Raw genomic sequence first — 21,022 nt, 5'->3', positions numbered from 1 at the left:
GCGCTGCGCTCTCGCTTCCTGCTGGAGAGCAGCTCTGCGGAGAGGGACTGGGAGTGCTGGGGGACGACAGGGTGACCGTGAGCCAGCAGCGTGCCCTGGGTGCCCAGAAGGCCAATGGGATCCTGGGGTGCATGAGGAGGAGTGTGGGCAGCAGGTCAGGGAGGGTCTCCTCCCCCTCTGCTCTGCCCTGGGGAGGCCCCATTTGCAGTGCTGTGTCCAGTGCTGGGCTCCCCAGTTCAAGAGAGATGAGGAGCTACTGGAGAGAGTCCAGCGGAGGGCTGCGAGGATGAGGAGGGGACTGGAGCATCTCTCCTACGAGGAGAGGCTGAGGGAGCTGGGCTTGTTCAGCCTGGAGGACAGGAGGCTGCGAGGGGACCTTAGAAATGCCTCTAAATATCTGCAGGGTGGGGGTCAGGAGGACAGGGCCAGACTCTGCTCAGTGGTGCCCAGCGACAGGACAAGGGGCAACGGGCACAAACTGGAGCAGAGGAAGCTCCAGCTGAACCCGAGGAAGAACTTCTTCCCTCTGAGGGTGCCGGAGCCCTGGCCCAGGCTGCCCAGGGAGGCTGTGGAGTCTCCTTCTCTGGAGATATTCCAGCCCCGCCTGGCCACGGTGCTGTGCAGCTGCTCTGGGTGACCCTGCTTGGGCAGGGGGTTGGGCTGGGGGACCCCAGAGGGCCCTGCCAGCCCCCAACATTCTGGGATCCTGTGATTCATCCTCCGGCAGCGGCGGCTGCTGGGGCACCAGGGTCCCGGTCCGGCTGGGCTCCGTGGGGAAGGCAGGGTCTGCCCCATGGCAGCGGGGGTCTCGCAGCCCCCTCCCCACATGGCCTCAGCTGGCTGCAGCCTGGCAGAGCCCCGCAGCTTCCCCTGGGCTTCGCTCCTGCCGTGCGTGGGGCTGCCGGGTGCCCCCGGGCCCCTGGCTCGTCCCTGTCCCCCCATCCCGGACTCGCTGCCCAGCACCTCCTGCCCGGCCCCGGGTCGGGCTGCGAGGACCAAGCGGCCTCCCGCGAGGTTCCCCCCGCAGCAAGGAAGGGCCGGGGGGCTGCGGGGGCCCTGCCTGGCTCTTGGGGGGCTGCGGGGGCCCTGCCCAGCTCTCGGGGGGCTGCGGGGGCCCTGCCCGGTCTCGGGGGGCTGCAGGGCGGCCGGTTGGCAGCTGCAGCGCCCGCGCCGCGGCACAGGAAGCGGCGGAGGGAAGCAGAAGTGGCGTGCGGAGGCGTGGGGGGGGTTCGGGGAGATTTTTGGGCTGAACCCTCATTTCCTCTGCGCGGGGCTCAGCGCGCGCCCTCGGAGGCGACGGGGCCGAGGCCTGGCCGTACCCAGCGGTGAGTGCCCTGTCCCCTCGCCCCCCACACACCTCCGACCCCCAAATCCAGCAGCAGGGGAGCTGGGGGGGGCACCCGAACCCCTGTGTCCGTCTGGGAGCCCCCCTGAACGGGCGAGCGTCACCCAGCTGCCGCCGACAGCTTGGGCCTGGGGACGAGCCCCCGCCCGGGCTGGGTTGGCGGGGAGGGACCCGGGGGCAGGAGGGGAGACCCCATCCCTGGGAGCTGCCCCGCGCTGGGGTGGTCCCTGCCCTGCTCCCGTCGCTGCCGACGCCTTTGCCTGGGTCAGGGGGAGCTGAGGGGGGTCCCAGCCCCAGGACCCCCCTGTCCCCGCTGCGGGCTGCTCGTGGTGGCCCGGCAAGGCTCCCGCTGGCTCTGCAGCCACCACCCAGGGGCCTGGGGACGGCGGGGGGCTGCTGCCGTCCCACGGGGGACTCTGCCAGCAGGAGAGGGGTCCCCACGCTCGGCCCTCCGTGATGGGCCCTGTTCTCGGCGTCCCCCGAGGGGATGGGGACGCTGGCAGGGGATGTCCCCACTTTCCAGTTCCTTGGACCCACGCCTGTGAAGGTCCCCCGGGCTAGCGTGGCCCTGGCTGCTTGTCCAAGGCCGGGGGGGGAGCGGGGTCCCCCGTGCCGCTGTCGCAGCTCTCCTCCGGGCGCCGAGGGGGACCTGGTGTCACTCCCGGCAGCGCTGCCCGGCACCTCCCGGCACCTCCGCGGCGAGGCCAGAACCCCCCCGGGCTCCCGCGGGAGGTGACCCGACGCCGGCGGGCTGGTGCTGGTGGTCTCCCTCCCGAGCGCCCAGCGGGGCGCAGGCGCCTGTCGCCCCGTCACCCACCGACGGCTCGTCCCCGCCGTGTCCCCAGGCAGGCGGTGGCCGGACTGGGACAGGATGGCGGACTGGAGCATGCCCATCGGCTCGCTGGGCGAGGAGGTGGTGGCCCGGCTCTGCGAGCTCCTGGACAACGCCGGCCGGGGCTGGCGCAAGCTGGCCGAGGTGGCCGGGCTGGAGAAACGCTTCAAGTGCAGGTAGAGGTGGGGGTCCCCTCCGGGGGTCTGTCCCCCACCGGGTGACAAAACGCACGCGGGCGCAGCCCAGCCGTGGGCTGAGCGAGGGGCACACGGGTCCCTTGGCCACCCTGTCGTGGCCACAGACTGGGCTGGGGTCAGCGCCGAGTCCGCGGCGGGGGTCCCCATCCTCCCGGGCGGGCGGTGGGCTGCGGCGCTGAGCGCTGCGGGCGCCTTGCAGCGCCGAGGAGCTGGAGATGTGCTCGCTGAAGGTGCTGGAGCCCCGCGGCAGCCCCACGCAGTGCCTGCTGCAGCTCCTGGCCGAGCGCGACTGCCCCGTCAAGTACCTGCTGGGCTGCCTGGAGAGGATGGGGCACACGCGGGCCTGCCAGGTCCTCAGCAGCGCCGGTAGGGCCGGGCAGGGGGTCCCCTGGGGCCTGGAGAGGGGCAGCGGGGTGCCAGGGCTCAGCAGAAGGGAAGCCGGGGGAGATGAGGAGCAGCTCTTCCTGCTGGTGGTTGTGCTCTGGGTAGCAGGGCCCTGGGGTTGGGTGGGGTGGGGTGGGATGGGATGGGATGGGTGCAGTAAGGTGAGATGGGATGGGATGGGATGGGATGGGATGGGATGGGATGGGATGGGTGCAGTAAGGTGAGACAGGATGGGATGGGATGGGATGGGATGGGATGGGATGGGATGGGATGGGATGGGATGGGATGGGATGGGATGGGTGCAGTAAGGTGAGACAGGATGGGATGGGATGGATGTGTGCGGTAGGGTGAGAGGATGGGATGGGATGAGATGGGATGGGATGGGATGGGATGGGATGGGATGGGATGGATGCACTAAGGTGGGATGGATGCAGTAAGGTGAGACAGGATGGGATGTGGTATGATGGGATGGCATGGGATGGATGTGTGCAGTAGGGTGAGAGAGGATGGGATGGGATGGGGTGGGCAATGGGATGTGGTGGGATGGGACCAGATGGAATGGGATGGGACAGGACTGGACAGGTTGGGGTGGGACAAGAAGGGATGGGATGGAACAGGGTGGGGTGGGAGGGGGCAGAGTATGATGGGACAAGATGAGATGGAGCAGAGCGGGGTGGGATAGGATGGAAGAGGATGAGATGGGGTGGGGTGGCGGGGGTGGCACTGCACGGGTCAGGGTAGGCTGGTTGGGACAGGGCAGAGGGGTGGGATGGGACAGGGGGTGATAGGATGGGATGGGAGAGGACAGGCTGCTGTGGGTGGGGGTGGGGCAGGCTGGGATCGTGCAGGATGGGGGTCTCAGCCCGCCCGGGCTGGTCTCTCCTCTCCCGCAGTCCAGGACATGATCTGCATCACGGTGCAGCCGGAGTCGCAGGTGGTGGCGGCGGGGACGCGGGTGTCCCTGACCTGCTGGGCGACCGGCCCGCCGGGGCTCGCCTACCAGTGGTTCTGCGGGAAGCAGGAGGTGAGGTCGGGCAGGGCCCCCGGGCGCCGTCGTGGCGAGGGGGCACGGCCGGGTGGGAGCCGGCCCCCGACCCCTCGGCCCCCTCCTGCCTCGTAGGTGCCCGGAGCCACGGCCCCGGAGCTGGTGATCGACCCGGCCGCCCCGGCAGGCCAGCCCGGGTGGTACATCTGCCGGGTGAGCTGCGGGGCCGCCTTCGCCTTCTCCAGGTGGGCCCACGTCCGCGTGGAGCGGAGCAGCAGCCCCAGCTCAGGTGGGCCCCGAGCTCTGCGTCCCGGGGGGGGCTCCCGTGGGGCACCGCTCGCCAGGTTGGCACCCCAGGCTGGCACCGGTGGGGCACCACTCACCATATTGGGATCAGCGGGGCTCCCATGGGGCACTGCTTGCTGTGTTGGGACCCCAGGCTGGCACCCATGGGGCACCGCTCGCCAGGTTGGGACCCTGGGCTGGCACCCGTGGGGCACCGCTTGCTGTGTTGGGATCAGGGGGGCTCCCGGGGGGCACCACTTGCCATGTTGGGACCCCAGGCTGGCACCAGTGGGGCAAAACTCGCTATATTGGGATCAGGGGGGCTCCCGTGGGGCACCGCTCGCCGTGTTGCGCCGTGGCTCAGCTGCAGAGGTGTCTGGGCTTGCTGGGGTGACAGTGACCACAGAGAGCCGAGTGCCCTGTCTGCTTCTCGTGCCCGCTGGCTCCTGCCACTTGTGCGGCCGGGTGCCGAATTTGCGGCCCCGTCCCCTCCCCAGCCAGCGGTTACTGCCCGACCATGGCGGGGCTGCAGATCCTGCGGCAGCCGCGGCCGTGCCGCCTGGCCGAGGGGGACACGCTGGCGCTGGAGTGCAGAGCCATCGGCAACCCCCCGCCCCAGTACCAGTGGTTCAGGAACCGGCGTCCGGTGGAGGGTGCGCAGGCGCCCCGGCTCCAGGTAAGGCGGGACGCTGGTGTGGCATGGCGTGGCATGGCATGGTGTGGCACGGCGTGGCACGGCGTGGCGTGGCGCGGCGTGGCGCGGCATGGTGTGGCGTGGCATGGCATGGTGTGGCACGGCGTGGCACGGCGTGGCGTGGCGTGGCATGGCGTGGCACAGCGCGGCGTGGCATGGCGGGGCACGGCATGGCGTGGCACAGCGTGGCACGGCATGGCATGGCGGGGCACGGCATGGCGTGGCATGGCGTGGCACAGCGTGGCATGGCGTGGCACGGCATGGCACGGCACGGCATGCCACCACAGCTGCCCACTCCGTCCCGCCGGCAGGTGAAGCTGGTGACGACGGCCGAGCGGGGCAGCTACTCCTGCCGCGTCTTCAACCTCTTCCACGAGGTGTGGAGCCGGGAGGTGGACGTGGAGATCGGTGAGGGTCCCTGGGCACACCTCTGGGGCCCCCCCGCCGTGCGTGGGGTGCCCTGGCCCTGCTCTGCCCTGCCGTAAAGCCCTCCCACCGCTGCCCCACGGTTTTGGGGGGCCCCAGGCTGTGGTGGGAGGTGCTGCCATGTGTGGGGTCCCTGACCCCCACCCTCTGCCGCAGGCCCACGGCTCTTCGCCTCCGGAGGCTCCTGGCAGGAGGGGGATGGAGGTAGGTGGGGGCAGAGCGAGCAGCCCCCCCTGCTCTGCCTGCCGCGCTCCCTGGGCACCGCGGGGCTGTGGCACGGCGTCTCTCTCTTCCAGGCTCCCCGGAGCGCGGCAGCCCTGGCCAGCTGTACGGTAAGAGCCTGCCCAGGGGCGGCTGGTGGCCCTGTGAGGCTGTGACCGTCCCCGGTGTCACCCCACGAGGCTCCGCTTGCCCAGGGGTGCTTTGGGTGCAGTGCAGCAGACCAGCGAGGCAGGGGCACCCTGGGGCACCCCCATACCCGGGGACAGCGGCCGCAACCAGGGGTCACCTCTTGGGGCTGAGGGTGGCGGGGACAGCGGGAGCGTCCAGCTCCGTCCCCAGCGCCTGCCCCTCCCGTCCCAGCAGCCACCGACAAAGTGGCCCTGCTCATCGGGAACATGCACTACCTGCACCACAAGCAGCTGAAGGCACCCATGGTGGACGTGCACGCCCTGGGCGCCCTGCTCCGCCAGCTCGACTTCAAGGTGGTCTCGCTGCTGGACCTGCGCAAGGCCGAGATGCTGATGGCCGTCAACGAGTTCCTCCTCCTCCTCGACAAGGGTGTCTACGGTGCGGTGGCACCCGCCGGGGTGGCTCTGGCTGCGGGGGGACAGGGTGGTTTTGTGCTGGCGGGGCCTCGGGGGGCTGCAGGGCACGAAGCGGGCGCTGGCAGCTCAAGGGACATCACCCGCTGTCCTCAGGTTTGCTCTACTACGCGGGGCACGGCTATGAAAATTTTGGCAACAGCTTCATGGTGCCCATCGACGCCCCCAGCTCCTACACCTCGGCCCACTGCCTGTGCGTGCAGCGGGTGCTGCAGAGCATGCAGCAGCGCCGCACCGGCCTCAACATCTTCCTGCTCGACATGTGCCGCAAGAGGTGACCCGGCCCCGGCCGCCGGCACCGGGAGCTCCCGGCACAGGGGTGCCCGTGGGTGCTGGTTCCCGGGGGAGCGGGATGGGGTGTCCCTGGGGTCCCACCCTAACCCCTTGGATGGATCCTCCAAAGCGTCACTGAGCCAGCAAACGCCACGATGGGTGGGCAGATGGGTGGGCACCCCGGCGTCTGGAGTGCCGTGGGGTGGGTTTTGGGGGGGGGGGGCAGCAGCTCCCGGCTCTGCCCAGCGACGCTTCTCTCGCAGGAACCTCAACGACGACGTCATCCCGCAGGTCGGCGCGCTGCAGGTCACAGCCAACATTGTCTTCGGCTACGCCACGTGGGTCCCCTCCCCGCCACCCCCGGCACGGGCAGCGGGGCCGACTGTCCCTCCCTGGCCCAGAGCCCCCCACCACGGCCCGGCCCCGTTTGCGCCCGTGTCTTCCCCCTCCGCGTATCAGCAGTGCTGCTCCCTCCGGCCGATGCCGTGGGCGAGCGGCAGCGCCCAGCCCCGCGCAGGGCAGGGGGATGCCCACGGCGCGGCTCGGCCGCAGGCAGCACCCGAGGGCGTTCAGCTCAGCACCCTGAGCAGAGGGATCCGGGCTGATGATGCTTTAAGCATCCAGGATCCGGCCGCAGCTCCCACCTCCCCCTGCCGCGGTGGCCGGACGGGTCGGTGGGAGAGGGTGAAGCAGCGGGCGCCCGGCTCTGGCTTCCCCAGGGGCTGTTGCCCCGGTGGGGCTGGTTCCCGGGGAGCGATGGAGCCCACGATGGAGCCGGCCGCTGCCCTGTCCCCGCAGGTGCGCGGACGCCGAAGCCTACGAGCTGAGCCAGGGCGAGCTCTCTAATGGCATCTTCGTCACCTTCCTCAAGCGCTGGCTGCTGGAGGACGAGAAGATCACAGTGCTGCTGGACAAGGTGGCCGAGGGTGAGTGGGGAGTGGCGGGGGACGGCGACCCCTCCCCGGCGTCCCCCACCGACCCCCCGTGACCCCGCAGACATGGGCACGCTGGAGATCACGCGGGGCCGGCAGGCGCTGGAGCTCCGCAGCAACCTCTCGGAGAGACGAGCTCTGACGGACCCCATCCGCTCCCCGGGCCGGGACGAGGCCTCCGCCAGGAACCTGCAGTGGGCCAAGGCTCACGGTGAGCGTCGCGGCCGCTCCGGGGCCGGCGCCGGCGCGGGGGACAGCACTGGTCACAGCCTGGTGGCAGGAGCACCGTGTCGCCGTCCCTGGTCACCTCACCCGCGGGTGCAGCTCCAGCCCTGAGGACCAGCAGGTCCCAGCCCGCTCTCGCTGTCGTCCCCCCCAGTCCTGCCGGAGAGCCGGCACCTCCGCTTCGACTGCGGCGTCACCGTCCAGCTGGGCTTCGCTGCCGAGTTCTCCAACATCATGATCATCTACACGCGCGTGGTGGCCACCCCCGGGGACATCGCCAAGTGCGAGGCCAAGCTCACCGACATCCCCGAGGTGGGACCGAGTCACTGAAGCCTGTGCTGGGGCAACGCCGGGGAACCGGGGTGGGGGGACCCATGGTGGTTTCCGCGGCTGGATGCCGTCCATGGCAGGAGCTGGACGTGGACCTCAAGTGCACCAACCAGGAGAGCCCGGAGGAGGTGGGCAGCCCGCTGGCACCCGCCTGGAGCCCCGGCTGCCCACCCTGCTGCCTCTACAGCCGGCTCTGCGGCTTGCAGAAACTGCGGGTAAGAGCGGCCGCGGGCGGGGGGCCAGTGCCGGGAGGGCCGCGCGGCCGCGGCGTGGCCCGGGACGGGTGCCCACGGTGCCGGTGCCCCCGCAGCGGGAGCTGGCGTTCACCGTCTGCCTGCAGTACCGCTACCGCGGCGTGGACGACTTCGTGGAGGAGAGGCGGACGGTCAGCGTGGGGAAGCCGCTCATCGCCAAGCTCAACCTGGCGGCCTCCCCCTCGCCGCCCGGCAGCCCCCTCTCCGCCTCCCCCCCCGGGAGCTGGGGGGCTGCGGGGGGCTCCTGGGTCAACACCCCCGAGGAGAACCTGAGCCCCGAGGTCCCCGGCTCCCACAGCCTCTAGAGGGGCAGCACAGCCCCTCCCCGATCCCCACTGTCACCGCAGTCCCCTGGGGCCACGTCTGCCGTGCTGGGGGGCTGGGCGGGATGGGGGGGACACAGGCAGAGGTGGGCGCCCGGGGGGGTGACCCCCATCCCGGCCAGTGCCAGGGGGCACGGGGCTTGCTGGGTGGCATGACCGGGACCCCCGGCAGAGCCCCGCGTACCCTGTGTCCCCCAGCATGGCAGCGCCAGCGCCGGACCCCAGGCCAGGGCCAGCCCCCCGTGCCAGCCCCCCGTGCCAGGACCCCGTGCCAGGACCCCCGGCCCCGCGGCTCAGCCGCTGCGAGGCGTCGCGCCGGGGCAGGGCTGGCTGCCTTCAGCCCTGGGAGAAATAGAGAGAAATAAGCAGATTAGGGGGTAAATCCCGCAGGAGGGGATTAGAAGCGGCGGGAGGATCCCAGCTCCACTGCGAGGGGCTGGGAGAACCCCCCAGCGCCTGCTTTTCTCCCAGTAGCACCCAGTCCTCCCAGTACAACCCCAGGCACAGGGCTGTGCTGGCAGCAAGCGGTTTCAGGCTGGGATTGGGATTTAGGGGTGGGGAAAAAAATGCCTTTTTGCTTGGATTTTTCCCAGCCGTGGCCGCCCACGCCGGCAGCCCCACTGACGCCGGCCGTGCCGCGCTGGGTCGCGAGCGGGGAGAGCCCCAGTAAAGCGGGCAGGGCGAGCGGCTCGGGGCTCTGCGCGTGAGGGCGGTGTCTGGGGCCGGAGACGCTGCCGGTTCCTGCACTGAGCGTCCGCGGGAGGGAAGGGACCCCCGACCCCTCTGGCGAGGGCACCCTGACCCCCCGCCACGATGCCCTGGGGCACACCGGTGCCACCCTATGCCAATTAGCTCATTTAAATAATTCGCATAACCCCCCGGGACCGCAGGAGAAAGGTGACCAAGCAGTGGTGGTGGACATCAGGGTGAGGTACGAGAGGAAACCAACTTCGTTGGCAGATGCGGCAACGGAAAAAGTAAAGAAATAGCAACATCTGAGAAATCAGGAGCTACCGAATACGACTAATGTTAAATTCATGGGCTTCCCACTCGGGGCACGCGGAAACTGGTACCAAGGCAATTACGAGTTACTGACTGGTTTGGGCCTCTCCTCCTCCCGACGCGAGAAGGTTGCTCGCCGTTTATCGCATCGAGCACTGTTCGCCTCCGTGGACGCGATACAGATATTTGCGAGTAAAACACGCACTGTTCTAGCTTAATATTGGGTGATGTTAATGAATCGTAAATGCACTGCTTGTGTGGCTGTTCGGCAGGAAAGGCGACTGGAGCGGTGGGGTCTCATGGACGGCCGGGAAGGCGATGGGATGTGGGGATGACACCCCGTCTCGGGGCCTCCCCGCGGCTGCGAGATGGCGGGGGGAGCATCCTCGCCCCAATTAGGCTCCGATCAGACAGGTCGGGGGGTGCCGAGCCCCCCGCTCTCCGCGCCAGCCGGCTTTTGTCGGCGCGCGGGAGGCCGAGGGGTGCCCCGGGCTGGCGCCAGCCTCGGCCATTATGTCATGTGAAAAGCGCAGCCCCCATTGAGCGCGTCCCGTCCCCCGGATCAAACCCCATTACTTCCGCGGCCGTTGCTTCATTATCTCCCCGCCGGAGCACGCCTCGGCCCCGGCCCATTAGCCGGGCTGGGGAGCCGGGGCAGCATCGATTATGCGTTTAATGGGTTGCTCAAGGTTTAATTGTCACTAACGAAGCAGACGAGCAGCAGCAGCCGGGGGACGGAGGACAAGGAGAAGGGTCTCGCCGGGGTCAGTGCCTCACCTGGCCCGGTGGCATCCCAGCCAGTCCTGCCCGAGCCCGGGGCGGTGAGGACGTCGGAGTCCGGTCCCGGGGCTGTGGGGTTGGGGTGAGACCCCCGGGGTGGGGGGCTGCAACCGGCTGTGCCGGTGTCGAGCAGGGGATGTAGGGACTTGGTGGGGACACGGTGGGGACGGGGCTGCCCCAGCAATGCCAGGGTTTGTGGCTGTCATTGGGTCCAAAGCGGGAAGATTTTTCTGGGGAAACGTCTCGTTTTGGTGGGGGGAGAGTCGGCACTTGCCTCCCTCACCCGGGGACCCGGAGCACCCTGGGGACCCAGGGCACCCGCTCACCCAGGGCTGTAGAGCCACACTGGGGACCCCGGGGACGTGGCACCTCGCCACCGCCACCCTGCTCCCTCCTGCCAGGAACTGCTGGCAAGGGGTCAACCGGCCTCGGGGCCCCCTGCCACCCCCTGCCTCTCCCAGCCGGCCCCCTCCTCCAGGGGCCGCGGGGGTCCCGCTGCCACCCACCCTCCCGCCAACCCGGCGGGCACCGCTGGGGAGTGGCTGGGGGCAGGGGGGTCAGGCGCAGCCCCCAGGACAGCCGAGCAGATGCCCCTCACCGAGCCGCCGGGGACGTGGCGACCAGCCCACCTGTGCCAGGGTCCGGCCCGCGGGCAGCCCCCCAAGGGAGCGGGGTGGGAGCGTGCCCGGGGACGCTGCTCCGGCCCGGCAGCCCCAGTGCGCTAACGAGCGGCCCCGCTAACGAGCAGCATGGCGGGCAGGCCCCCGGCAGCACCCAACGCCAGCACGCAGCAGCCGTTCGCTTGTCTCTTTACTCACGCTACAACTGTCTGCTCGGCGCCGGCGCGTCGACTGGCACAACCCAACGCGGCTAAAAACCCCCCCTCCCGCTGAAACTAGAGCTTTTCTGTTCAGTTTTGTTTAAATCTGCAGCATTAAAAAAAAAAGAAATTAATAATAAAGGAAAGGGGAAGGGGGTGTGGAAAGGAGGTGTCCGGTGGGGGGGTGGGTGACCCGGTGGCACAGTTGGACGCCCGAGCCTCAGCCGGATCCGCAGCCCGGGTAGGGGGGCTGGGAGCGGCTGCCGGGGTGCTCCCCCGCGGCAGGGTCCCACCAGCACCCCGGCTGCTCCCCGCCGCCGGCATCACTGGCTCGACGGTGGGAAGACGCAGCCCGGCATCCCTGCCCCGTGCCGGCTTTGGTCCTGCTGAGCATCCCACCATCATCCTCCTCGCCCGGCCCGGGGCCGAGCCGACGCTGGGAGCCAGGGGCCGGCGGGGTGGCGGGGAGCGTTCATCAAATGGGCTGCCAGGTCTTGTCAATGGTCTGAATGTGCTCCTTGGCTTTCATGCGGAGCGCGGCGATGCTGGAGCTCCTCTGGTCCACCTCCTCCAGCGGGTACTTGTCCACAAAGGTGGTGCCGCACTGGTAGGGCACGGGGGCCATGGGCTGCATGCCCTGCGCCATGGGCGGGGGGGTGTTGAGGAAGGAGTGCCCCGCGTAGGGGGGCTGCAGGGCCTGGGGGGCTCCCATGAAGCCGGGGATGCTGTGGACTGTGGTGGCACTGGAGATGGGAGACGTCAGCCAGGGGTCCAGCGGGAGGGAGTTGCTCATGGGCCCCACGTTGGGCGTCATGGGGGGCCGGTTGAAGGAGAGCACAGGGGTGTCGTGGAGCTTCATGGAGCTGGCCTCCATCTTCTCCTGCCGCCTCCACTTGGCTCGTCGGTTCTGGAACCAGACCTGCGGGGTGAGAGCCAGGGTGGGTTGGACTAGATGACCCACAGAGGTCCCTTCCAACCCCAAACATTCTGTGATTCTGTGAGCCCCACCATGCCCAGTCGGCCCCTCACAGCGTGCCCCACGCGCTGTTCCCCACGTGGGTGCCCCATGCAGGGTGCACCCCATGGGGTGCTCCAGGTGGGGTGTCCCGTGGGGGGTACCCCATCCTGCCGGGGGTGCCCCCGTGTTGGGTCCCACGTGGGGTGCCCCACAGGGCTCCAGCAATCCCCAGTGCACCGCACGCCTCTGCCAAACCTCTCCCACAAACGCTGGAGACTGAGGGTGTCTCCGAGGGGTGGAAGGTGAGGGGTGACACCGCACAGCCCCTGCCCTCGCTGCTCCGCAGGGACCCACACCCCGGCCCCTCAAACACCCATAGAGTCCTTGGTGCAGCGTTCTCTGGCCTTCAAAAGCCCTTCGGAAAAAGCTTTTTGAAGCTCAACTGCCATGGTTGCACCCAAACCCAGCAGGAACCAGAGGGCCCGGGAGCCAAGGCCCGAGCGGGAGCTGTGCGGGCGAGCGCTGGTCCCCACGTCCCCAGAGCGCCTGGCAGCACGGGCACGGGCCGTCTGCCGCAGGGTGCAGAGGGCGAGTGGAGATGAACGGCTGGGCTGAGAAGGGGATGTCCCCATGGGCTGGTCATGGTGGTGGACACTGGGCTGTACTGGTGCAAACTTCATGTCCAGAGAAGAGCAGCGGGGCTGGTGAAGGGTCTGGAGAACCAGTCTGCTGGGGAGCGGCTGAGGGAGCTGGGGCTGCTCAGGCTGGAGAAGAGGAGGCTGAGGGGAGACCTTCTCGCTCTCTGCAGCTCCCTGACAGGAGGGGGGAGTGAGGGGGGCTGGGCTCTTCTCCCAGGTAACCGGCGACAGGACAAGGGGCAATGGCCTCAAGGTGCAGCAGGGGAGGTTTAGATTGGACATCAGGAAAAGTTTCTTCACCAAAAGGGTTGTCAAGCACTGGCCCAGGCTGCCCAGGGCAGTGGGGGAGTCCCCATCCCTGGAGGTATTTAAAAGATGCGTAGACCTGGCGCTGGGTTCAGTGGTGGGCTTGGCAGTGTTGGGTTTACAGCTGGACTCGATGATCTTGGAGGTCTTTTCCAACTTAAATGATTCTAGGAAACTGGTTGTTGCTCAGCGAGCTCAGCCGAGGTGTCCCCGTGGTCTGAACCCCCCAGAAAAGGCTGCGTTTTGGGCTGGGGCCAAGGCCTGGGGAGCTGGGTTCGTTTGTAAGGGGATCGGTGCCTTGCTTCACGGTGGGTTTGTCGCTTCTTCAACTCTTCAACCCTTTCCCTCAACCCGGTCTCACCCCGACAATCCCAGGGGTGGGGGGGAGCTGACCGGGGGGACCCCAGGCTGCGCCTCCCCCCACAGAGCCTTCTCCTGAAGCTCAGGGAGTGAAACCCCCCCAGCCCCCCAGAACCACCCTGCTCCAACAAACCTAAAACCCCCAAATCCGCGAGGATCTTGGGCTTTCCCAGCCCTGAGGACCTGGAAGTGGTCACGAGCAGCCGAGCTTTGGCTGCTTTCCCACGGGATCAGCTGGAGGGATGGGAGCAGCCCCCACCAGCCAGGTAAAAAAACCCTCTAAAAACCACCTCCCTGCCCCGCCGGAGCCTCTGGCACGCGGGCCGGCCTGGGACCTCGTGGGGGAAGGAGGGGCAGTCATGAAACCCCGTCTCTGGTTTTGGCAGGAGCAGCCGGCTCTGCGGAGATGCCTCCAGCAACGTGGAAACTGGGGTGGTGGTGGTGGGGCTGGGAGCAGAGCGAAGCTCTCCAGCGTGGGGGGTGGGTCCCTCTGCCCCCACCCAGGGGACAGGTCCGGGGTGCCGGAGCCACCGAGCGTCCTCCCTACCTGCACGCGGACCTCGGGCAGGTTGACCTTCATGGCCAGCTCCTCGCGGCTGTAGACGTCGGGGTAGTGGGACTTCTCGAAGGCGCGCTCCAGCTCGTGCAGCTGGTAGGTGGTGAAGGTGGTGCGGTTCCTCCGGTGCTTCTTCTTGGGCTGCTCCTCCTCGGTGGCGGCCGGCGGGGTGCCCTCGCCGTCCCCCGGCTTCCGTAGCTCGCCCAGCTCCCCCTCGCACTTATTCAGGAACATGGCGGCGCCTGCGAGGGGACCGCGGGGGTTAACCGGGGCGTGGGGACGCGGGGCCCCCTGCGCGACCCACGGACGGAGGGACCGGTGGACGGATGGGTGGGAGGACGGGGTGGCCCCAGAAACAGGCTGCGCAAAGGCGTAATCTGCTCTTCTGCCGCAGCGTTACCCCAGGGACTGACCTAGGGTCCTGGGGACGGCGTCCAGGCACCCCGTGCTTGGCTCCACCGCGAGACAGGACCAGCCCGACGCGCCCACCCAGGGCTGAAGGTCCAATGTCGCCTAAAGTCAAGGATTTTAGGAAAGCGCCGTCATCGACAGCCGACCCGACCGCCTTCCTGCCCGGGGGTGGATGGGACCAAGCCCGGCTCGGCTCCCTCGTCCCAGCCCAGCTCCTCGCCTCCAGCCCCTTCCCCACGTGCTACGAGCCTGGCCCCAAACCACTGGAGGACCCAGTGTGGGTCCCCACGCGTGGCCGGGGTGACCCGGCACCGGCCCCTGGCTAATGACCCAGTGTGGGTCCCCATGCGTGGCCGGGGTGACCCGGCACTGGCCCCTGGCTAATGACCCAGTGTGGGTCCCCACGCGTGGCCGGGGTGACCCGGCACCGGCCCCTGGCTAATGACCTTTTTTCTGCACGCTTAGAAGCATCTTCAGCCCTTGCAACGCTCCATCTTTAAGCTTTTTATCCGGCATCTGAAATCTTCCCGCAGCATTTCCTCGGGATTAAGGGTCCCTTCCTACCCCGGGGCTGTAGGTGAGCGCAGCAACGGGGCCGAAAGCCGCAATCCTGGGGCAGCTCTGCCGAGGGGCAGACGCTGCGTCACCCCGAAACCCTGGCCAAGGGGTGTGGGGAGGGAGCGTCAGTTCGTCCTGGGGGGGAAGAAATGGGCGTCCGAGCGGGCGGCGTGCCGGGGTGGGCGTCGGGGGCTGCTCCAGCTGGGTGCGTGTGGGGTGCCCGGGCGCGGGGCGGGCACGGCTGCGGGCAGCGCGGGTGCGAGCGGTGCGTCTGCAGGGCCGTGCGTGGGATGCCCGGGGTGCCCGGGGTGCCCGCGCAGGGGGAGCGCACGGCGGGCGCGGGAGGGCACGCACGCAGTGGGCTGAGCGCAGGGTGGAGCGTGTGCAGCGTGTGCGGGGCAGTCCGTGCCGCGCGCCCACCGCGTGCGTGCGGGTGCAGTGTCCGTGTGCCGTGCGTGCAGCCTGCGCGACGCAGCGTCCGCACCAGCAGCGCGCAGGGCACAGCACGCGCACGCGGTGCGCGCAGTGCGCACGTGGCGCGCGCAGCTCACGGTGGGCGTGCGAGCAGTGCAGCGCACACAACGCGCGCAGGGCGTGCCCGACGGGCGGGCACAGCGTGAATGCGCGCACGGGAGCTGCGGGACGCAGCGCGTGCAGCGCGGGCGCAGTGTCTGCACAGGGCGTGCGGGGCCTTTGTGTGCGGTGCACGCAGCGCGCGCAGTGCAGGCATCTGCAGGGCGTGCAGCACACCCCGTGCCGTGCAGCACACCCCGTGCCGTGCAGTGCCTGTGCGTACAGCATTCACAGCGCACCCAGCGCGTGCAGCGTGTGCCCGGTGCCTGTTGGTGCGGTGCCCGGTGTCTCTGCAGCGTGCTCAGCGCGTGCGCCCTGCGTGTGCGGGCTCTGCAGCGCGTGCAGTGCGGTGGGCACAGCACGGGCGGCGCATGCCCGGGGGGCCGTGCGTGCCGTGCGTGCCGTGCGCAGTGTTTGCAGCGGGTGCTGCAGGCGCAGCGTGTGCAGTGCTCGCATGGCGGCTGTGTGCAGCGCGTGCCCTGAGTGTGCAGTGCGTGCCATGCGTGTGTGTGTGCCATGCGTGTGTGTGTGCCATGTGTGCAGTGCGTGCCCTGCGTGTGCAGCGTGTGCCATGCGTGTGTGTGTGCCATGTGTGTGCAGCGCGTGTGGCTTTGGGAGCCACCGGCCCCCCACAACACCCCATGGCCCCTGGCGGGTTTTGCCGCAGCCGCGGGGGCTCCGGCCACCTCGGGGTCCGGCCCTGCTGCCGCAGAGGGGCTGCAGCCTTGGGGTGCCCGGGGGGAGCCATGAGCCGGGGTGCTGCACCCTGGGGTGCCCCGAGGCTGCGGTGATGGGTGCTGGGGGGAGCAGGGGCCCCGCTGTCACCGTGTGAGCGTCGCGGTGTGTCCTGGGGCTGGGGACAAGGGGAGGGGACAGGGTCCCCCGCTGCCATCCCGCTCTCACTCACCCGCTTCTCATTTGCGCAGCTCCACACCTGCAAGGAGAGGGGAGAGGGGGTGAGCACCCCAAACCCCCAGAGCCCTGGCCGGGGGCACAGACCCCCCCAGGGACCCCGCACCCCACCAGGGCCCCCTGCTCCCCCGCCCAGCCACGTGCCCTGGCCCACAGGGCAACAGGGATGGGTGAGATGGGCACTGGGGGGCTGGGGACAAGATGGGGCGCGCAGGAGGAGAGAGGAGGGGGGGCAACACGGGGGGACAGGGACAAGGTGCGGGTGATGGACGCTAGTGCCAGGCCCCCGTCATCCCCCACCCTGACCCCGTCTGAAAGCAATGGAGGCTGAGAACGCCGGCGTGCGAGCGGGAGTGAGGAGGGGAACAGCAAAATAACCCAGCAAGAGCGACCCGGCAGCGGGGAGGCAGCCCCGGCCGCTGTGGGACAGGGGGCGAGGATTGAGCCCCCCCCCCTTCAGCCCCCCGTCCTGCTCTGCCTGGGCCTGGCCGGGGTCCCGGCTGTCCCCAGGCGAGGAAGAGGGGACCCCGGTTGGGGGACGTTGGCACCGGCCTCACCACGGTCCCCGTCCTCAGGGACTGTGCCCGGGAGCCCCGAGCCTTCGCTGCCAGCGCGTCGGGAACCCTGCCCAAGGACGGCAGCGCCGGGCGGGCAGAGCTGGCCCCCTGCGCCCAGCGGACGCTGTCCTGCCGCCACCGTCGTCCCGGGGCCGATTTCTGGGGGAAGCCCTTTAACGTTAGAACCGCGCTGGGAACCGCAGGGACCCGAAGCCTCGGGAGAGACCCGAACGCTCCGCTCGACGCCCCGACCCGTGGCTTTCCCGCGGGCGCTGCCGGCCGGGGCAGCAGGGGCTCGTTATGAAAGACACCCAAAAAGGCAGCAGAAATGGGGGTGAGCCCTGGGCAAAGCAGGCAGAAAAATGACTTTCGCCGTGCCAGACAGCAGCGAGGACGAGCGGGCTCCCCTGGTAGCGGGGACGGGGGGGGTGACAGCGGGGGGACAGCCCCGGCTTGCACTGGGTCCCACATTTTGGGGTTCAGAAGCGCGTCAGGGCGCAGGGCTCGGGCAGCCTGGGACGGGCGGTGGGCAGCGCGGGGGGCTCCAGCCCTCTGGCCCCGCTGTAATCGCAGCGAGCGGGGCTGACGGGTGCCCGGCACCCGCTCCCCAGCCCCCACAGACGGTGCCAGCCCTGGGCGCTCCCCGGGGTCACCCGCTCCCTTCCTCAGCTTCTTCCTCCCGAATCGGAACAGCGCGGCGTTACCTGCTGCACCCGACGGCTTTTCCAGGAGTATTTAACTTTGCCGGTCCCTCCTGGGGACCAAACAAGCGGCTCAACCTCGCCGATCTCGCAGCTTTGGCCGCCAAAGTTGCCTCTAGTCTTCTTACTTGTCACGGAACCGCCGCGCTAAGGCTGGGGAGAATCTTTATTTAGCTTTGCAGATGTCACCAAGGCCCCGCAGATTGGAAATGAGTCCAAAGGATTAAGACGAGGTTATTAATTGGAGGCCTTCCCCTTTAAGAATGATTGACAGTTACTTTCTGGACAAGTAATTGCTCTAAATGTCCCCCCAGCGCGGGTCCGGGGGGGCTGCTGCGGACAAAGCCCCGCGCTGCCTTCCCCGCTCGGATTGTCTCCCCACAAAGGCGTCCTGCTGGAGTTTGCCTTGTAATCCCCTCATTACGGGCGAGGAAAAAGAATTAGAAAGAGGGGGAGCGGAGCAGGAAGGCCGGGGCGGTGGGGGGAGGATTTCCTTCGGCTGCCCGGGCTCTGCCCCGGGGATGGGGTCCGGGACAGGCGCCCCAAGCCCCGGCGCGATGGGGCGGCTGCTGTGGTGGACACCATCCCCCCCCCCCCCCAGTTGGGGATGGTGGCCCCGGTGACAGCGTGGGTGGCCCCAGGGATGCTGGCAGCAGAGCCCTGCCTGCGTGGGGACGGGTGTGACGGCCAGCAACGGGCACGGGGTGGGGGACGGGGGAACCCCCCAGGCGTGGGGTCCAGCTGGGATGACCGAGCGCGAGGACCGGGTATGGGGTCTGGGACCCGCCGTGGGGGTCTGGGTGGGGGGAACCACACGTAGGGACCAGCCCTAAGGCCCAGGCACCCCAAGCAGCCTTGGGGACCCAGCGTGGGGACCCGGCGTGGGGAGCCGGCACCGGGCAGCATCCGTGGGACCCAGCGTGGGGGTGTGATGGACGTGGCACCGAGCAGGGGGACTGGGCTTGGGGACCCGCTGCGGGGGCCACCTGCGGGGTCCAGCCGTGGGGACCATCCCGGGGGCTGCCCGTGGGCCCTGCCCATGGGGCTGGCGGGCAGGGGTGGGGGCTGGGGGGCACAGACATCGTCCCTCTCCTCCTGCCTCCCGCTGCCAGCCCAGGGACCCCGACCCGGGGGACAACAGGACCGTCGCGATGGGGGTGCTGGGGTGATCTGGGTGGGGGTGCTCGGTGCTGCCCAGACCCCCCCGTCCCTCCGGGCGGGTTTTGTCCTTTTCCGTCGCCGCTCGCGCTCTCTCCCCGGAGCCTCTTCCTGCCACCTGCGCACGCTGCGCCCCGGCCGCCGTCTCGCCTTCCTCCCACTCCCTTCCTCTCCTCGCCGCGGTTCCCCTTTCAGGCACCGAACGTCACCGCGGGGTTTTTGGACACCCCCCCGTGCTGGGTGGCTGCTGGCGCCACGCGGGTCCGTGCCCTCCCCACCGGAGCTGCTGCCGGCGGGACCCCACAGCCACCTCCGCGCCCACTTTGGGCCCCGAGGCCATCCTGGTGTCCCCTGCCCTGTTTGACACCGCTCTGGGGACGGCGGGATGCTGCCTTGGGGTGGTAGCATGCCATCACCCTGGGGACAGCATGCCATCACCCCAAGGACAGCGTGCCAGGACCTTGGGGACAGTGTGCCACCACCCCGGGGACAGTGTGCCACTACCCCGGGGACAGTATTTCATCACCCCAAGGACAGTGTGCCACCACCCCCAGGACAGCACGCCAGCACCTTGGGGACATTGTGCCACCACCCTGGGGACAGTGTGCCAGGACCTTGGTGACAGCATGCCACCACCCCAAGGACAGTGTGCCACCACCCTGGGGACAGCATGCCAGCACCTTGGGGACAGTGTGCCACCACCTTGAGAAGAGCGTGCCAGGACCTTGGGGACAGCATGCCACCACCCCAAGGGACAGTGTGCCACCACCGCAGGACAGCATGCCAGTATGCCTTGGGGACAGTGTGCCCCCACCGTGGGAACAGTCTGCCACCACCCCAGGACAGCGTGCCACCACTCTGGGAACAGCATGCCAGCACCTTGGGGACAGCATGCCACCACCCAAGGGACAGTGTGCCACCACCCTGTGGACTGATTGTCCCCACACCGGGGACGGCGGGACATGGCCCTGGGGACGGGGTGACACCCCCACGCCATACAGCGCTGCAGCAGGGCTGTTCGGGGGGGGTTTGGGGACATCCCTGGGTGCAGGGACGACGCATGGGCCGGGGACGCAAACGGGCACCTGGAGCTGCTGCTCCCGCTCGCCCCGGTCACGGCGGCGGGCGCGGGAGGTGGGTGCCGTGCTCCGGTGTCCCCTAGCCCGGCGGGCGCAGCGCACCCGGGGCACCCGCGGCTCCGGGGCGGGGGGCTGCGCAGCCGGCGGGGTGCTGAGCGTGGCACCAGCCCCGCTGACCGCCTCGAGGTGTCGGCTCGCGGGGGGGCCGCCGGCGGGCTGATTTGCCAAATGATTATAATTGCCTTTTAGGAGCAGATAGCAAATTGATTTGCTTCCTCGCCCAAGGCCCGTAATCGCTTCATCACTTTAAAATATTAATGCTATACTTCTTTGCTAGTTTCCCAATTACCCTAATTGAAGGCAAATTGGTTAAGAAGGTGCAATGCAGAGTATCAGGGGGTTTAGTTCACTCAAATGACAGTTTTAAACCTCCCTAATCCTATTAGCGGGCAAAGCTGCTACCGCTTAGAGACGCTGCGTCAGCTTACCGGGGCGCTGGGGCCGGGGCGGGGGTCGGGGCGGGGGGCGGCCGGGGGCCGCCGGCCTCACGTGACCAGCTCGGCCGGGGATTTATCACTTTTTTAGTTCATTAAGAGGCCTTGGGCAGGCGGGGAGGCGGCAGGGGTGACCCAAACGGGTGCTGGGCGGGAGGGCAGGTGGCTGGGTGGGGAGCGCGGGGGGGCAGGACGATTAGCCAAGGAGACCCGGCGGAGGGTCCTGACCCGAATCCCAGCCCGCGCCGGGAGCCCCCGCGCAGCCCCACTGGGAGCACTGGGAGCCGGGCTGCCCGTCGGGGCGGGACGGGGCCGCGGTGCGGAGCCGGGGTGGAGGAGCCCGCTGTGATGGAGCACGCTGGGGACCTCGGTGCCATGGTCCCGGCCGCTGGTGCCGCGTCGAGCCCCGGCCGCTGGGAGGGCAGGAACGCGGGGTGGGAATGGGGCTGTGCCGGGTGCCACAGCTGCTGCCACCCCGCTGGGGACCCGGGTGGGGGACCGGTGGGGACACGGACAGCCCCGTCCCACGCAACACCGGGGGAGTTTTGTGCCCAAATAGGAGGTTTTGCGAGTTCTGAAGAAGGGTTGGAGAGCGGGGACAGCAGCGGTGACAGGGATGGGGGGGACAGCTGGGATGGCAGGGGTAGGTGGGGTGGTGGGGAGAGCTGGGATGTCGGGGGTAGGTGGGATGGCGGGGGCGGGTGGGTGGCAGGGACAGCGGGGCTGCCAGACACGAGGAGGGTCCCGGGCGTCGAGCCCCACCACGCCTGTCACGCTCCCTGGGACACCCCAGCAGCCCCCAGCCCCCTGACTGGTGCCCAGGGCAGAGAACCCAGCACCTCGTGCCCCC

General features: G+C 69.2%; 2 protein-coding genes across 3 annotated transcripts; one reads left to right on the top strand and one right to left on the bottom strand.

Annotated features, from left to right (window-relative positions):
• The first annotated feature begins 1,259 nt into the window (after positions 1-1,259).
• LOC142364606 (mucosa-associated lymphoid tissue lymphoma translocation protein 1-like) lies at positions 1,260-9,530 on the top strand. 2 transcript variants are annotated; one of them, XM_075444460.1, is made up of 17 exons: positions 1,260-1,325; positions 2,191-2,353; positions 2,574-2,740; positions 3,652-3,782; positions 3,879-4,032; positions 4,526-4,704; positions 5,034-5,130; positions 5,305-5,352; positions 5,445-5,480; positions 5,734-5,937; positions 6,069-6,246; positions 6,509-6,583; positions 7,044-7,171; positions 7,242-7,388; positions 7,557-7,714; positions 7,813-7,947; positions 8,073-9,530. In XM_075444460.1, the coding sequence occupies exons 2-17, from the start codon at positions 2,217-2,219 to the stop codon at positions 8,289-8,291; spliced, it is 2,193 nt and encodes a 730-aa protein (XP_075300575.1). In that variant the 5' UTR covers positions 1,260-1,325; positions 2,191-2,216; the 3' UTR covers positions 8,292-9,530. The 2 variants fall into 2 exon arrangements, with proteins under 2 accessions (XP_075300575.1, XP_075300574.1); XM_075444459.1 differs by having other exon boundaries at positions 8,043-9,530.
• Positions 9,531-11,386: 1,856 nt separating this feature from the next.
• Positions 11,387-13,963, bottom strand: RAX2 (retina and anterior neural fold homeobox 2). The gene is made up of 2 exons (XM_075444331.1): positions 13,721-13,963; positions 11,387-11,830 (listed from the first exon to the last, which is right to left on the bottom strand). Exons 1-2 carry the CDS (start codon positions 13,961-13,963, stop codon positions 11,387-11,389), a joined length of 687 nt encoding a protein of 228 aa, XP_075300446.1.
• Positions 13,964-21,022: the final 7,059 nt, after the last annotated feature.

Source organism: Opisthocomus hoazin, chromosome 27 (assembly GCF_030867145.1).
Source record: "Opisthocomus hoazin isolate bOpiHoa1 chromosome 27, bOpiHoa1.hap1, whole genome shotgun sequence".
Lineage (NCBI taxonomy): Eukaryota > Metazoa > Chordata > Aves > Opisthocomiformes > Opisthocomidae > Opisthocomus > Opisthocomus hoazin.
Note: the sequence above shows the minus strand (reverse complement) of the source record. Positions and strands in the feature narration are given on the sequence as shown.

Coding starts and splice junctions, on each gene's coding strand:
- LOC142364606 (XM_075444459.1), top strand. CDS start 2,217: ATGGCGGACTGGAGCATGCCCATCGGCTCGCTGGGCGAGGAGGTGGTG. Junction 2,741..3,651: donor CCAGGTCCTCAGCAGCGCCG/GTAGGGCCGGGC, acceptor CCTCTCCCGCAG/TCCAGGACATGATCTGCATC. Junction 3,783..3,878: donor GGTTCTGCGGGAAGCAGGAG/GTGAGGTCGGGC, acceptor CCTGCCTCGTAG/GTGCCCGGAGCCACGGCCCC.
- RAX2 (XM_075444331.1), bottom strand. CDS start 13,963: ATGTTCCTGAATAAGTGCGAGGGGGAGCTGGGCGAGCTACGGAAGCCG. Junction 11,831..13,720: donor TGCCCGAGGTCCGCGTGCAG/GTAGGGAGGACG, acceptor CTCACCCCGCAG/GTCTGGTTCCAGAACCGACG.